At 43.8% G+C, this 17314-nt stretch overlaps 1 protein-coding gene across 3 annotated transcripts in view; it reads right to left on the bottom strand.

The window, feature by feature from the left end:
• Positions 1-17314, bottom strand: part of FLT3 (fms related receptor tyrosine kinase 3) — a 69752-nt gene that overhangs the window by 18826 nt on the left and 33612 nt on the right. For all 3 annotated transcript variants that reach the window (XM_070380841.1, XM_070380840.1, XM_070380842.1), the window contains exons 6-15: positions 16317-16444; positions 15493-15632; positions 15242-15395; positions 13812-13980; positions 3854-3957; positions 2773-2881; positions 2332-2510; positions 731-837; positions 504-636; positions 317-421 (exon numbers count right to left, since the gene is read on the bottom strand). In XM_070380841.1, the coding sequence (XP_070236942.1) occupies positions 317-421; positions 504-636; positions 731-837; positions 2332-2510; positions 2773-2881; positions 3854-3957; positions 13812-13980; positions 15242-15395; positions 15493-15632; positions 16317-16444 (1328 nt within the window). The remainder of the gene's footprint in view (positions 1-316; positions 422-503; positions 637-730; positions 838-2331; positions 2511-2772; positions 2882-3853; positions 3958-13811; positions 13981-15241; positions 15396-15492; positions 15633-16316; positions 16445-17314) is intronic.

Genomic DNA, 17314 nt, shown 5'->3' with positions numbered 1-17314 from the left:
ACAGAGGCTGTTGGGAGGGAGGGGTGAGAAACGAGTGGGGATACAGAAGGCACCGATTCCCTCTTCTACCCGGCGCCCATGTCACCATGTAAGACACACAGCTGCCTGTAGCAACGGTAACCCCAAAGCTGAAAAGCACCTAAGCAGACAGAGGAGAGGAAGAAGAGGTGGACTTGAGTTCTATATTCATGACTTAGTGGACACCAACCCCAACTCACTCCCTTTTAAGCTTTGAAGCCGGGCAAGCAGTACCCATAACCATGATGGAAAAGAGGAGGTGGCAGGCGGCACCTCCCCTCTTGGCGCGTCTCTGTACCTTTCAGCATCTTGACTGCAACCTGGATGGAGACCCCTGTCTTACTAATTCCGTAGGCGGTCGCATTCATCACTTTTCCAAAAGCACCCGACCCCAGGACCTTCCCTGCAAGACACGTGGTGAGTGAGTGAGCGTTCGCTGAGGATTTTCCCACAGGAAGGAAACAGGTGAAACATCTGATTCTTACCAAATTCTAAGTTTTCTCTTGGAAACTCCCATTTGAGATCATACTCATATTCTCTGAAGTCAATGTACAAGTACTCGTTATCCAGAGAGCCGGTCACCTGCACCATCTGCAGCTGGCTTTCGTAACGAAATTGCTTCCGAGAGGAAATAATGAGTCAGTTAGCCACAGGGCATTCTTTAGATATGGGACACAGTGACAGCTTTTTTTTTTTAAACCTTTGCTTTTACCTTTTTGTACTTGTGACAAATCAGCATGGTTAAAACGGCAATGAAGGGAAGACAGAGGCCAATTGTCGCATAGAATGAGATGTTGTCCTGGATGGAAGGGAAGGGCCCTGCAACAGAAGAGCATCCCGGAGCAGTGGGTGAGAACCCGGAGATCGCAGGCTCGCTGCAACCTCTCACATCCTGTCTGAGGGGCTGTTATTTGTGATGCTTACAAGCCCTCTATGCACAGAAGCCCACAGAAAAATCAGGCCATGTTCATATAAAGAACACTTCCCTCCCAGAAAATTTTAGATGATTCTGAACCCATTTTATTTATTTGGCCACACCCTCTGGCATGTGGGATCTTAGTCCCCTGACCAGGGTTGGAACCCATGCCCCCTGCATTGATGCACAGAGTCTTAACCACTGGTTGGTCAGGGGAGTCCCTCTGAGCCCAGTGTAAAAAATCATTTACTAGGGGTTTTAAGGATTACACCTATTTAAACCCACAGGATAGTCAAGCCAGATTAGAAAAAAAAAAAAAAGAAGAAGTCTGTCTACCATATATAAAATAGATAAACAACACAGTCCTAGTATATAGCACAGGGGACTATATTTAATACCTTGTAATAAACTATAATGGAAAAGAATCTGCAAAGTCACACGTGTGACTGAATCAAGAATGTTTTTCTACTATACATAAAGTAGACAAACAACACAGTCCCACTATACAGCAAAGGGAACTATCAACATATTCTGTATTTTGTAATAAACTATAATGGAAAAGAATTTGAAAAAGAATACACATATAAAACTGCATCACTTTGCTGTACACCCAAGACTAACACAACAACATTGTAAATCAACTATACCTCAATTTGAAAAAAAAAAGAAACTTGTGTTCCCACAATGAAGCTGTCATATGAATGTGGGGAAGTTAGTTTGGGGATGCTGGTGATTCTAAACCATTAGTGTAGGCGGCCAGGTTTCAGAATTGCTTAATTTCAGAGGGCTCTAAATATCAAACCAAAAATGATAAAACAGCAGGCTAAAAGGCAAATAAGGAGATTAACTGAAAGGGAAAGAGGTAAAGATTCCAAATTACTACATCTGTCTCCCTGGATCTGGATCTCTGTTTGTTGTTGCTGTTGTTCAGTCGCTAAGTTGCGTCCGACTCTTTGCGACCTCAGGGACTGTAACCCACCAGGCTCCTCTGTCCATGGGATTCTCCAGGCAAGAACCTGGAGGTTTGCCATTTCCTTCTCCAGGGGATCTTTCTGATCCAGGGATCAAATTTGAGACTCCTGCTTGGCAGGCAGATTCCTTACCACTGAGCCACGAGGGTTGTCAGGGTAGATGCCCACTATACCAGGAGTTTGGGGTTCTACCCACATTACCTGAATTCATGAGTTACAGTAACATCAGTAGAAGTCACTCTGCCCTTAAACTACAGAACATGTATATTCACTGGGGATTCCTGCCTGACTCAAAAAGCCTTCTCATCTCACACACTGAATCTGCACACTCTTGTAAAACTCCCCCAAATAAAAGCCAAAGACAGGGCTTAACTTCTAGTGGGGAATTCCTGAAGGTGGCATGTTTCAATAGTGATTGCTGTCTACCTGGTGAGCTCAGAAGGATTGTCTCACAGGACGTGCCGAGGGCGTTATAGGCACAACACTTCACCAGGAACCCTTTGACAGCCTCACTCATGTTCAGCGTGCTGCTCGATATCCACTGTCCAAACACTTTCCTGTTGGCCTTTTTATTCCAAATTCCTTCTGTGATTTCTTCTGTGCAGCTGAAAAGAAATGGCAGAGAAGTCAGAGGGGCATGGCTGTCATCAGATTAGAAGTGAGGGTTTCTCTAATGGGGTCTGTAAGAGACACATCTATTATAGGTTATCAGAAACAATCTGATCATTGAGAATTATGGTCGACTAGGAAGGTAAGCATTTGAAATGCTCTAGCGTTTCTTCTTAAACTGAATTCACGAGAAAGCGTCAGTATGTCAGAGAGAGTTTCATGTTCTTCTAACACAGGAGAGGCCAAGGTCCTCATTACTTGGGGGACTTGTCTGAGCACTTCTTCCAGGTCCAAGATGGTATAGGGTACCCATCAGAGGAGCAAGAAGCCTGACTTGCAGATGCCTCAGCCAGCACTTGAGGTTTCCCTGTAGAAAACAAGAGGAAAAACAAGCTCATGGAGTAATGCACTTTTCAGAAAGGCTTTCCAAGTCAGGTTTATAGAGGCTGCCCGTGCACTGTAAGCAGTTGTGCTTCTTGGAGGGTGTCTCAGGCAGGACTCAAAGAGGGTGTCCTTTCCCCTTGTCACGTCACCTTTGGTGCAGGCAGCCCTGCCACCTCTCTGGGGAGCACCCCCTGGCCAACACTAGACCCTTCCTGGAGAGAACGCAGGTGTAGACTCTATCTACTTGCTCACCCTAAAATGAGTCTTAGCTTCAGGAGAAGCATCTGCAGAAAAAGTCCAACGAAAGGTACTCTCCTCTTTTCATAGACCAAAGGAACAAAAACTATTAAAACAACTAAATGGCAGGTAGTATGACTTTTGGCCTTTTCTTAACATGATCTTTCAAAGTACTAAAACCAATAAAGTGACACACTAAAGCCCCTTCAGAAAGGACATGGACTCAGCATCTTAACTTAAAAGGATGAGCCCAGAAAGAGGTCTGTGTGTCAACAGAGCCAGGAGATATGAAAGTACAATTTCAGAACACTTCCACAGGTCAACACAGTTTCATCACACTCCTTCCCTAAGCCATTGCTTAGCTCTTTCTGGTCCGAGTTAATACATGATTAAGGAGTCACAAGAGTGAAATAAAATTTCTTGACTACTTCACTTCTTTTTTAATTTTGATTGATTTATTTTTAACCGGAGGATAATTGCTTCACAATATTGCATTGGTTTCTGCCATACATCAGCATGAATCAGCCATAGGTATATGTACATCCCCTTCCCCTTGACCCTCCTCGCGTCTCCCACCCCGTCCCATCCCTGTAGGTGGTCACAGAGCCCCGATTTGAGCTCCCTGCCTTATATAGCAAGTCCCCCTGGCCATCTAATTTAATATGGTAATGTATGCCTCCATGCTACTCTCTCCATTCACCCCACCCTCTTCACTTACTTCTTATATTCAGTGTGAACTCTTTTGTGAACTGGGCGTCATCATTTTCTGCATGGAAGATATACTGTCCTGGCTGGTGTTTATGGTTGCAAAACTTAGATATGCTGTTGGAAAAAGAGTTAAAGACAGACTTAGCCAGATTCTTTGAGGAGATGCTGAAATGAGCGATGGTGTGCTTGGGAAGAGTCTCCCTGGAGACACTTCAGTTTCTCAAGCTCAGTGGACAGGAGGTGTCTTCACTTGCTACTCAAAGCGTGGTCCATAAACAGGCAGCATCAGCCTCGATATTATCTGGGAATTTGTTAGAAATACAAAGTCCCAATCCCCCTCCACCCCCACACACACACCTACTGAGAGTCTGCATTTTAAGATGATTTCCTTGTGATTCACATGCACTTTAAAGGTTGAGAAGCACTGATCCAGGCTGGGGCTCCTAAGAGAGACAAGAAGGTTCCAGCCACTACGGTTACATCCATTCCAGACTAGTCTGACTTCCCAGAAACATGGAAAAACCTTGGCGGGTGGCAGAGCCCATGACCCCTCAACCTTCTGAAAGGACAGCTCTCTGAAGTTGGTCCACGGCAGGACCTATGACCAGCCCTTGACTCCCATAGCAATTAACAGTGACGAGGGCTCAGATCCACTGAGTTTGTCCAGAAATCTCTGGGTGGTCTCAGCAGGCTCTAGTATCTTCTTGGAGTGCTCATCCATCTTACCTACCAGGTATCTGGTATTGGGGATTACCCGTTATACCTACCAGGTACATCGTACAGGGGATCAAGTTAGGCCAACTGATCAGGGACCCTGGAAAACAACCTAATTATTTAGACCTGATGGAGAAAGCAGGGAGAGGATGCTGTGGACTCCTAAGCAGGAGAGGAAAGTGATGAACAGTATTTCAGTTGAGAGGGAAATGCAGCAGGAAAGTGTATGGGAGGGAAGTCTGGAAGTAGTTGTTCAAATACGCAGCAAGTCCTTCATTCATTCATGGATTCACTCATTCATTCTCCCATCAATGGCACAGGCTGTTTGTGGGAGGAATTCAGAATACAACAGTCAGTCAGAAAAATCAGATTTCTGTTCTCACAGAACGAAGTGTTCAAAGGCAGACAGGTAAATGTGCAGCTACAGTGCAATGTGGCAAGTCGTGGGAGACAAGTAAAAGGTCAGACTTGAGAGCTCAGAGTGTGAAAAGAGGAGTGTTGTCGAAGGCAGGGAAAACGGGGAGGGAGCGGAAACAGCCAACCCAAGAGGCACCAGGACCACGAGGGGCAGCAGGTGCTGGACCAGATGTGAAGACGAAGGAGAGACCAGAATCCCAGCTGATTCCTGAGTCGAACCACCCGCCTAGCAACCGACAGAGCAGCTTCTGAGCACCAGTTTACCTGACGCCAACGTTCTGCAACCTTAACTTGGAAGCTCAAAGGTAATTCTGACTGTGGACAGTGATGGGAGATTCCATTTCCTACCAAGTGAGCATCTAACATGCTTTTTGTTTGCCTCGTTAAAAAGAAGGCTGAAGAGGCAGAAAGGGGACTTTCTTATCTTGACCTACTTCGGGACAACGAGAAGGAAATGGTTGCTGCAGTAGAAAATGACAGAAAGATGGGGGGAAAGCCAAATTATAACTTTAAGGGAGAAAAGTAAGCAACACTACATGCACTCCCAGACTTTAGGAAGGCAGGGTTTAAGAGAAAGATGTATGTCCACAAGGGAAAATGTAAGTCTCACTGGATAATAGCCAAAGACTCTGAAAAGGAACAAGAGATTTAAAAAGAAGCCAGACTGGCTGGCCAGGGACCATGCTAAAAGCATCATTCAATTTGATAAAGAAATGACCAGTACAACAATTGATAATTGCATAGACCAAAGCAATCTGGTTTGTCTTTTTTTTTTTTTAAGTGGAGACTGCATTGTTTTTATTTTTTCTTCGGCTGCACCACTTGGCATGTGGGATCCTAGTTCCCCGACCAGGGATCAAACATTGGAAGTGCAGAGTCTTAACCACTGGACTGCCAGGGAAGTCTCAGAAATCTTTTTTTGAATGGTTTCCCTCCTAAGTCTCTTGTGCTGTCTGAATGGAGCCTGACTTGCCATGGACAGATGAGATAGTATCTGAAACGTTCTCGCTCTTCCAGGCAGGAAACTGGTCACAGAAACAGCCCGGACAAAAAATTGAATATTCAGGTCCTCCTCAACCGCTTGTCCACTTGTCCTATTTATGGCCGTTGACCCCTTTAAGGGCAACGACTGCAGTGCTGACCCTCCCCTGGAAACTCCAGGAGGACTAACCAGTTTGGACCAGGGAGTTTCAAAACTTCCTCTTTCCCTGGGACTTTTCTGAAAATGGCCAGCAGGCAGGAGATGGGAGATCAGGAAACGAGTTCATGGTGAAACACCTTTGGTGATTAAGATGTATTCTCAGTATAAATGAGAAGGGATTTCTCCTCTGTTATGAGCAAAATGCAGGTGATTTTCAGTTTTCATTTAGCAGCCAGAGGGGAGGAGTTGAGAAGTCACAAGTATTTCCAGCAGCGCAGGGAGTAATTTCACTAGAAAGAAGGCTTTGTTCAAAGAGCAAGGGATGATGAAAGACAAACTGGAGGACAAGGAATAATAAAGCGCAGGTTGGGGAAGCTGAGAGCTTCTGAAACCGGAGAGTCGGGGGCTGGCAAGACTGAGGGACTCCACGTGGCACTGAGGGAGGCCCCATCAGGAGACTCTGCCCACTCAGACAGCGGGGTGTGGAGTGGGCACAGTCTGGCTGAAATTGAACCTGGTCCACACATGTTTCTGTCCAGGGTCAGACACAGGGGTGGGAGAGATGCTGCTGATTTTATGTCACTCTACATAATACTAAGCTCGCTTTTATTTCAGGGCAGCCCAGAATCCTGGGGAAATATAATCATTAAAAACCCAATAGTGGGCACTTCCCTGGCAGTCCAGTGGTGAAAACTCCATGCTTCCAATGCAGGGGGCGTGGGTTCGATCCCTGGGTGGGGAACCTAAGATGACACATGCCTCATGGCCAAAATATAATAAAAGAAAAATTTCAAAACATTTTAAATCAAGAAAAATCCCCAATAGTGAAGCATGGCAAACTTCAAAAGGAGGCACACTTTTATTTCTAAATAAGCAAAGCACACACCTGTATGTTTGTTCTCTCACACACTGGGTGTGAGAATCTTGAACATTTGAAATGAACTGGTGTCCAGAGGCAGTACCAGAGTGATGGTTACAAACACAGGCTTTGACTCTGCTATCACCCGGGCTTCCCTGGTGGCTCCGCCAGTAAAGGATCTGCCTGAAATGCAGGAGACCCAGGTTCCATCCCTGGGTCGGGAAGATTCTCTGGAGAAGGGAATGGCAACCCCACTCCAGTATTCCTGCCTGGAAAATCCCATGGACAGAGGAGCCTGGTGGGCTCTAATCCATGGGGTCACAAAGGGTCGAGTGTGACTGAGTGACTAATGCACACCGCTATTATCCAGTGGTGTGACTTTGGACAAGTCACTGAAACTCTCTGTTCTGATTTCCTTATCTGCAAAATGAAGGTAGTATCTACCTTATATGGTTGTTAGAGTAGTTTTTGTTAAATTTTTATTAAAGCAGTTTTGCATAAACTGCTTATAATAGTGCCTAGTTGTTGTTCAGTCGCTAAGTTGTGTCTGCCTCTTTGCAACCTCATGGACTGTAGTCCACCAGGCTCCTCTGTCCGTGGGATTTTCCAGGCAAGAATACTGGAATGGGTTACCATTTCTTTCTCCAATGATTATGCTTGCTGCTGCTGCTGCTGCTGTGTCGCTTCAGTTGTGTCCGACTCTGTGCAACCCCACAGACAGCAGCCCACCAGGCTCCACCGTCCCTGGGATTCTCCAGGCAAGAACACTGGAGTGGGTTGCCATTTCCCTCTCCAATGCATGAAAGTGAAAAGTGAAAGTGAAGTTGCTAGTCATGTCCAACTGTTCTCGACCCCATGGACTGCAGCCTACCAGGCTCCTCCGTCCATGGGATTTTCCAGGCAAGAGTACAGGAGTGGGGTGCCATCACTTTCTCCGATTATTATGCCTAGCACATAGTAAACATGATAAATGCGTTAGATCATCATTACTATGAGGCTTATTAAGTCTGGAAATCATTTTGAATAAAAAAGATATTTAGAAGCTTTATTCTAGGGTATACCTTGTCAGAAAGTCACATTAAAACAAAGACGCAAAGAAAAAAAAAACTTAAGTAAATGCCCATCAAGGAGTTAGTCAAAATAAAATCTTCTGAAAAGTGGAATGCCATGTAGCCATAAAAGTGATCACGTAAATAATAGTACACTTATTAACAAAGCAAAAGATGATATTTTAAAGGGAAAAATTGGGTGACAAATGGCACAATTAAAAAAAATGACACAATTAATTTCATGTTTATACAAAAACCTATACTTCTGTTTCTATCATGGCAGTTACATAGAAAAAGTCTGAAATATAAACTCTGGTGGTGGAATTGTGGGTGTTATATCCTTTCTCTTTTTAAGACAATTTCAGAAAATAAGAGTGAATGAAAGGGACTGACTTTGCCCTAGGTCTGGGGTAAGTAACATAACCTGTTTCCATATTTCATAAAATGGAATAATGATCAAATGAGATGATCTGTATAAAGGACTTTGCACACTGGCACATCGCAAGGGCTCAAAGACGTTTCTTTTGTTCTCAGTGAGGCTTCATGACCTGGTCAATACCTTACAACTGAGTGGGCAGGATTTGGAAATTCCCACTGTTCACTACAAGCAAACATCTCCTCGTGTTTGTTACACTCAGGGCTCATCTCCTTCAGGGAACCAAAACAGTCCTTCCAAAAAAGCTCAATGCAGTCCTGCAATCACATATCATTTATTGACTTGAGAGCTGGCTTTTCTGTTTGTCCCGAGAAGGACTGTGGCTCATCACCCAGAACCCACACTCTACCATACCGCTGATACCAGGAAGCTCTCAGTTAATGCCTGTTGTGGGCAGAACTCAGACTGGTAGAATTGGAAAATTATATATTTCAGGAAAAAAGAAAATACAGGAATCTGTCATGCCTAAGGAGAGTCTCTTAGAAGAGACTATTTAAATAATTATAACATCCTAATAAGTTGTTTTGGGGGGTGTGTGTGTGTGTGTGTGTTTAACCATAAAATTAGGAAAAGCTAAGGCAGATTTGTTTATAAGTCTACAGAGATAGGAAATTAAGCAAACGAACAGACGAAATATCCTAGAACTTTTTCCCAGGACCTGGTTATCAGGGCTGCTGGAAAGTTACAATTTCATAAAACGTAAACATAAAGGCAAACCCTAATAAACTCTGTGCAATATTTGAGGAAGTAAATTGGAGAAACGAAGCTGTGAAGGTGGGGGAAGCTGCTAGATTTCTGGCACACACACGACCACACCAAAGCTTTTTCAGGAGTACTGTTATTACGAGACCTTTCGGTTACACAGAAAAACTGGTGGCACTTTGCTTCTAAAGTCCTCTCCTGCCACATGATGAAAATTCTGTACTTCACCAGCAAAATTCAGTTTGACTAAATAGTTGAAACTGAGTGGTGGGTAAAGGACGCTTACTGTATTATCCTCTGAGTTCACTAGTAAATTGGGAACTTTTTATAATAAAAAATGGAAAAGAACTCAGAATTTAGTCTGCACCCCCAATTACAACACAGAGCCTCATGCAGAGAGCAGAAGACGTTGAGAGCACTTGTGCTCAGTTTTTTTGGTCGTTCATCTTTTATTCAATATTTTGAGTGTCTTTTTCATGATGAAGGAGGCTCTGTCTCACCTGGCATTGTGAATCAAGTGGGCCATCACACTCACTGCATCATTTTCATCAATTAATATTGTAGCTCTTCAAGAACTTTTTAAGTAAAATAAATACTGAGTTAAGTGTAGTGGTGTGGAGAAGGCAATGGCACCCCACTCCAGTACTCTTGCCTGGAAAATCCCATGGACGGAGGAGCCTGGTAGGTTGCAGTCCATGGGGTCGCTAAGAGTTGGACACGACTGAGCGACTTCACTTTCACTTTTCACTTTCATGCATTGGAGAAGGAAATGGCTAACCCACTCCAGTGTTCTTGCCTGGAGAATCCCAGGGACGGGGGAGCCTGGTGGGCTGCCGTCTATGGGGTTGCACAGAGTCAGACACGACTGAAGCGACTTAGCAGCAGCAGCAAGTATAGTGGTGAGTGTGCATTTTGAGTTGATTTCTGGGAGGTGATGATGAATTCATTCATTTACTAAATAGCTGCTGACTATTTACTAAGTAGCTGTTGCCTTGTACAATAGCACAAGGCATTGTACAACGCCTTTCTAAAAAGACAGGAAAATGCCAGGGCCCATCCCCACAGTGGGGTTCAGCACACAAGAGGCTCACTGTATCACCCGGGAACTAGGGGTGAAAGGCACAAGCACTATAGGTGTCAGGATCTTCCCTCATTTATCCATTTAGCTGCCTCTTGAAGATAACTACTTGGGGTCAGGGATGCAGGTTGTGATCATGGAATGAAACCAGATTAACTAGATTGGCCCGAGATCCATATATATCAGAGACACGGTCCTCTAATCAGTGAGTCTGTCAGATCTTAAGAATGGTGCCAGGTGTCACCAGCACAAATAGCAGCGACCTCCCAGGTGGCCCCTGGCCCTTAAATGTGCCTGCATAACTTGAGGGAGTTGAGGGGGAGACATCACCTTGTTCACGCTTGTAGCCCCTGAAGGCACTGAGCCCATTGAGAAGGTATTAAAGGAATATTTGTTGAACTAAATTGCACTGATCATCTATCTCTTTGAATCAATGTTGCAAGAGAATCCTGTAGGACTAAGAGCTTCTCTGACACTGGGTGACAACACAAAGAACAGGGAAAGGGACAGCACGGACATCCTAAACGCAAGTAGTCAACTCAGCTAGCAGGGGAAGGACTGGCCCTCTGCCTTCTACTTTCAAAAGTTTGATGGTTGAGAATACGGACGTATGACAATGGGGTGACGCCCCCCTCCAAGGCAGTGGTTCTCAACCACAGGAACTTTTTCTCACCAGGGGACATCCAGCAATGTCCACAGATATTTTAGGTTGTCACAAGTGGGGTTAGTGGTGCTACTGACATCCATGGGGTGGAGACCTGGGACTCGGCAGAATATCCTACCACACAGAAGAAAGACTCCACCGCCACCACCCCCAGCACCCTGAGTGGAGAATTACCCAGCCCAAGATGTCAACAGTCTGTTGTTGAGAAGCCCTGAGTTAGGGGACTGTGAGTCCATCCAAAGGCTGCCTTCTTAATTACTTTAAAAATGAATGCTTTGAACGTTAGGAGGTTTGGGCAAGAGAGGATAGACAGTTCCATGCAAACTCTGCATTATAGAGTGCTTTTTAAAACACACACAAGGGAATTTCCTGGTGGCCCAGTGGCTGACTCCACACTCCCAATGCAGGGGGCCTGGGTTCAATCCCTGGTCATGGAACTGGATCCCACATGCCTCAACTAACACCTGGCACAGGTGAATAAAGAAATAAGTAAAATATTTTAAAAATTAACTGACTTCTAAACCAAAAGTTCTTTTTAAAAAATAAAAAAGCAAACAAGGATCAGCTACAAATCACTTTGGGGTATAGAATAGCATGGTTATCAGGAAACAGAGAAGAATCAAGATGAAAAGAGCTTGAATTTCCCTGGTGATCTAGTGGTTAAGAATCCTCCTGCCAATGAAGGGGACATGGGTTCAATCCCTGATCTGGGAAAGACTCCACATGCGTGGGGCAACTGATTCGGCATGCCCTAGAGCCCACGGCTCTTCAACGAGAGACGCCACCTCAATAGGAAGCCTGAGCACCTCAACCAAGAGTAGCCACCACTCTCTGCAACTGGAGAAAGCCGGTGAACAGCAACAAAGACCCAGCACAGCCAAAATTAAATAAATAAAACACTTTTTAAAAAGATGAAAAGAGCTCAGCTCTGACTCGTCTCCTAGACCTGTGCCATCCAACAGGAATATAATGCAAGCCACATGCATAATATTAAAGTTTCCAGTTAGCTACCTAAAAAAGTGAAAAGGAGTACACAGTAATGATAGATTTATTGAACTTAATATATCTAAAATACTAGCATCTTAACATATAATCAAGATAAAATTATTGAGATATTTTACCGCCTATTTCTCACACTAAGTCCTAAAAACCTGCTGTGCATGTTACCGTCACAGTGCATCTCCACTGGCACCAAATGTCAAGCTCTCAACAGCCACGTGTGGCTGATAGACCCGTACTGTACAGTCCAGGACCAGACCTGTGACAGGAGTCACCAGAGGTTCTCATTAAACACATAGACTCTGGATGCAATATGCCTCTGAGATTACTCAAGTGTAGTTATTAAGGAGCAAAGGTAACAGGTGCACCCCAGAGAACCAACTTCTGACTGTAGTTTCTTTGGTGACTGAACTTTCAGCATCTAAAGTCAACAGCTAGCAACTAGCAAAGGAGATTAATCCAAGCCCTGACACGGCACCTTGAAAAAACGTTCAGCTGTGCTCCAAGTGTCCTGCAAGTCAGCTGTAATGTCAAGAAAAATATATTTTGATGGGGAAAACCACTGCAGAATCAGTATATTGTGATAAAAATTGGACCAAGAATCAACCGTGCAGTATTCTTTTAAAAAATGTAGCCTTGGGGCATTGTGCCCCAATTTTGGTTCATCGTGTCTGAAATGGGAGCAAGGAATCCACATTTTTTAATATCCACCCAGATGATTACTATACAGTTGGTATAAGGACTCACGTTGAGAATCAGTGGTTTACCATAAACCCATTGACTCGCTTAAGACATGACAGATGCCTCTCAGCTCATAGTCTATCCTGAAACCATTGTTACCAGGGATTAGTTTTAAGAGATAAGAAGCATCAGAGCCTTAGGATATACAAGGAAGAGCTGTTTTTTGGAAGGAGAAAGAGAGATAAATTCGGAGTTTGGGATTAACATATACCCACTACTATACGTAAAATAGGTTAACAACAGGACCTACTGTATAGCACAGGGAACCGCACTCAATATCTTGTAATAATCTATAAAGGGAAAAAGGCTGAAAGAGAATATATATGCATGTATCAGAGGCTTCCCTGGTGGCTTCCCAGTGGTAAAGAATCCGCCTGCTAATGAAGGAGACTCAGGTTCAGTCCCTGGGTCGGGAAGATCCCCTGGAGAAGGAAATGGCAACCCACTCCAGTATTCTTGCCTGGAGAATCCCATGGGCAGAGGAGCCTGGCGGGCTACAGTCTATGGGTTGCCATAGACTATATAGGTCTATAGACATAGTCTCTTTTGGCAACTATGGGTTGCCAAAGAGTCAGACATGACTTAGTGACTACGCAACAACAAAAAATATGTGTATAAATGAATCACTGTGCTATACACCTGAAACTAACATAATATTGCAAATTAACTATCCTTCAACTTTAAAAACATGTTGATTTTTATTTTCCAAAGAGGGGCTGAAGAATTTCTCCCCTAAGAGAAACCTGAGTGCTGTTGGACAAACCCTCAGGAAAATGAGATTTTCCTTCAGCATTTATCCTTGGGCTATGTCTGTGTTTGTTTTTTGAAAACTCAAATCAATATACCTATAGGTAGCGTTTTCTGTTTTTCAGGGGTTTTACTTCCTCAGTCATCTGCCAAGGGGCTGAGAGAGACTTCGTGTGCCAGGAGCACATAGCCTCAAATAGGAAGTAACTATCGGGTGACTCAGAAAATGCCGGACTCAAACTGATAATGGTTCTTTCTGTTTTTCGTGAGTAGGTTACACTCTTTGAACTGATTAAAGAGTTGTCATTGTGCCCTCAAGTCTGCTGCTTGCTTCCTCGTCCTCCATATCAGCATGATAGCACATTCACTCAAGGGTAACCAGAAGGGTCTGGCCAAGAATGACGATGCCTCCTGGACTCACCTGTACCCATCATCCAGGCCACTTTGCTCACAAGGAAATGATTTTCGAGAGAAGGTCCATGTACATCTGATTTGTGGGTATGCTTTAAACCTGACAGAAAAACAAAATTCTTCATACTGGTCAATTTCATAATCTTCATTTGATTTGGAAACGTTTATAAATCCCTTTTCTGTAAAAAAAAAAAAAAAAAAAAAGAATGCATTTCTAAATTAGATAATGAGATTCATATGGAAATATATTGAGAAGATAAATTTTTATTCATCAGTTTTAAGCAAGAAAACTGAGATTTGATAGCCCAACAAGAAACACATGAGTCCTGTCCCCAGTTAGAAGCCTGAGCATATCACCTTCTGATTTCGCTCAGAATTAGATGTGAATAATTGATGCTCTTCCCAGAGAAATGTATAAAGACATCTATTGATTTTGCATACAACTTCAAGGGGTTGGAGGATTCCTCCAGCCTGGTGAACCATGGACACAGAGGGACCCACCGACAATCCCTCAGTCAGAACGGCCTCCTCGTGACTTATGCCACATAAAATAATCTCAGGGCACAAATAAAAGAACAGTCTAGCCAGTGATATGCACAAGGTTTCCCTGGGGAATACTTCCTTGTTAGTTTGATAAGAGAATCTTTTTATTTCTCAGCATTTTCAATGTAGGTGGCTAAAGGCTGCCACCTACTCTGAGATCACTTTTTTTTTTTGAGATCACTTAAAAAAAAATTTATTGCTGTCTCTGAGATTACTTAAAGCAGGGTTATTGTCAGATCCTACACAGCCCACCCAAATTTCCATTTCCTCAAGGTTCAGTGGTAAAGAATCCACCTGCCAATGCAGGAGACACGGGTTCAATCCCTGGGTCAGGAATATCCCGTGGAAAAGGAAGTGGCTGCCCACTCCAGTATTCTTGCCTGGAGAATCCCATGGACAGAAGAGCCTGGCAGACTACAATCCATGGGGTCCCAAAAGAGTTGGACACAACCAAGTGACTAAACAACAAGTATTTGTTGGGTTTTCTCAACCACTGCTCTCTGCCCTTGAGGGGCAGTGCTCAGGTAGTTCTTAGAACAAGTGCTTATTAATGGTGCATTCTGCGTCTGGCTCTCAGCCACGTCTGGGACTACAAGGATAGAAGGGATTATTCCTGTCTTTAGGAACCTTCCAGCCTATTGGAAGACAAAAATCCACAAATAGAGGGTCACATTACAATGTGATGAGAGCAAAAACAGTGGCATTCAGGCTCGGTTTAACCGGAAAAGGAAGGGAGGGGCAGCTTGTATTGATTTCACAAAGCTATCCTAATTCAATTTCTCTCTCAACTTTTTGATACTAACCTTATACTGAAAGCAGAATTTGCAGCACCTGCCTTACACTCCACACTAAAACAACTAAAAACACGAGTACAGATTATGTGCGCAGCTGCATTACCTAGGATGGTGACCAAAGCTGATTTACTGGGATGCTCTGAAGAGGAACAAGTGTAATAGCCAGTGTCGTTTCTTCCCACTGATGATACAAAAGCAAACAGAATCCGTATCATAGTTCTGTTTGTGGAATAGGTACTCATCTCAAAGTAGCTGCCCTAGATTTTAATATAAAACAGAGTTTGAATGGAGTGATTTCCACCTGGATTCTTGGTTCATTTTTCTGCATTTCAGAACACCAGCTCATCCTCTCACCTCTTCCAGTGCTTTATTCTCTAATTCCCAGCTGAGCCCGAATCCGTGGTTTACGTGAATGGCTTTGCACCTTATCCACAAGGGTTCCCCTACTTTAAGAAATAATTGTGGCGGTGTGGTCTGAGGAGTCTGGTTTAGATCTAGAAGATGAAAAAATCCCGGGTAAGAAGAAAAGTGATTCCCCCCTGCACCATACAATATATCCTGAACATTCTGCAGAATAAAGGTTTTAATGGTATCTCAGGGCTTCCCTGGGGGCTCAGTGGTAAAGAATCCGCCTGAGACACAGGTTCCATCCCTGGTCCAGGAAGATCCCACACGCTGTGGAGCAACTAAGTCCATGGGTCACAACTACTGAGCTTCTGCTCTAGAGCCTGGGAGCCGCAACTACTGAGCCCACGTGCAGCAACTACTGAAGCCCACAGGCCCTAGAGCCTGTGCTACATAACAAGAGAAGCTACCACAATGAGAGGTCCTTGCACCCCAACTAGAGAGTAGCCCCCCATTTGCCACAACTAGAGAAAAGCCCGTGCACCAACAAAGACCCAGCACAGCCAAAAATAAAATAAATAAATTAAAAAAAAAGATTTTAGTGGCATCTTAAATGTTACAAACTACCCCAAAATAAAAGGATATTTTAGAGATTAAGTAGTCTCTTATGAAGAAATGAGCACAGAAAGAATCCATAATATTACACTGAAAATGGCCTGAAGGAACTATAGCATTTTTGAAATTGAGTGAGGACCTAAGGGGTGATGATTAGTCCCAGACTGTCTCCAAGAAACAGTCACAGAAAACAGAAGGACAGGATATGACGGTCTTACCTATAGTGAAGAGCTTGGTACATTCCCTGCCCAGCTCGTTTCTTGCACAGCACCTGATATCTGTTCCAAATAACTCATGGAGGACGCTCTCCTCCTTCGTGACAACAGCTGGACTCTCTCCTTTACAGCTGCAATTAAAAAAGAAATGTCAGTTGACTAAACACCTTTTAAAATGACAAGCGAGTATTCAGGAGAAGAGCCAGATAAAAGGTTGTAGAGTTTAAGAGCCTGATAAGAAAATAAAGATAGGAGCAGGTCACAAGGCAAACCAATTCATACTGAGGGTGTGCGCACCACCCACGGAATTCTTAAGGGAACTAGTTAGTTATTCATTACCTCACCTAATTAGAATAATGCTGGAGAGAATCATAATAAAAGAGTGCCAAAGGTTTTGAGAAAAGTACGGATACTAAAGGGGAAAGGGGGGTGGGAGGAACTGGAAGATTGGGATTGACATACACACACTATTGATAGTATGTATAAAATAGAAAACAGCATGTATAAAATAGGTAACAGCATGTATAAAACAGATAACTAATGAGAACATGGGCTTCCCTGGTGGCTCAGAGGTAAAGAATCTGCCCGAAAGTGCAGGAGACAAGGGTTCAGTCTCTGGCTCGGGAAGATCCCCTGGAGAAGGGAATGGCGACCCACTCCAGTATTCTCGCCCGGAAATCCCACAGACAGAGGACTGTAGCCGGGCGGGCTACAGTCCATGGGGGTCCCAAAAGAGTTGAACACAACTTAGCGACTGAACAACAACAAATGAGAACATATTGCATAGCTCAGGGAACTCTACTTAATGCTCAGAGGTGACCTGAAATCCATAAGTGAGGGGGTACTTGTACATGTATGTCAGATTCATTTTGCTGCACACTAGAAACTAGTACAACACAGTAAAGCAACTATACTCCAATAAAAATTTATTTAAAAAAAGATTTCGTGTCTGGTGGCCTCTTGGTTGTTGTTAAACAGAAAAAACGAATGGAGGAACCGAG

Source organism: Bos mutus, chromosome 12 (genome assembly GCF_027580195.1).
Source record: "Bos mutus isolate GX-2022 chromosome 12, NWIPB_WYAK_1.1, whole genome shotgun sequence".
Taxonomy (NCBI): domain Eukaryota; kingdom Metazoa; phylum Chordata; class Mammalia; order Artiodactyla; family Bovidae; genus Bos; species Bos mutus.
Note: the sequence above shows the minus strand (reverse complement) of the source record. Positions and strands in the feature narration are given on the sequence as shown.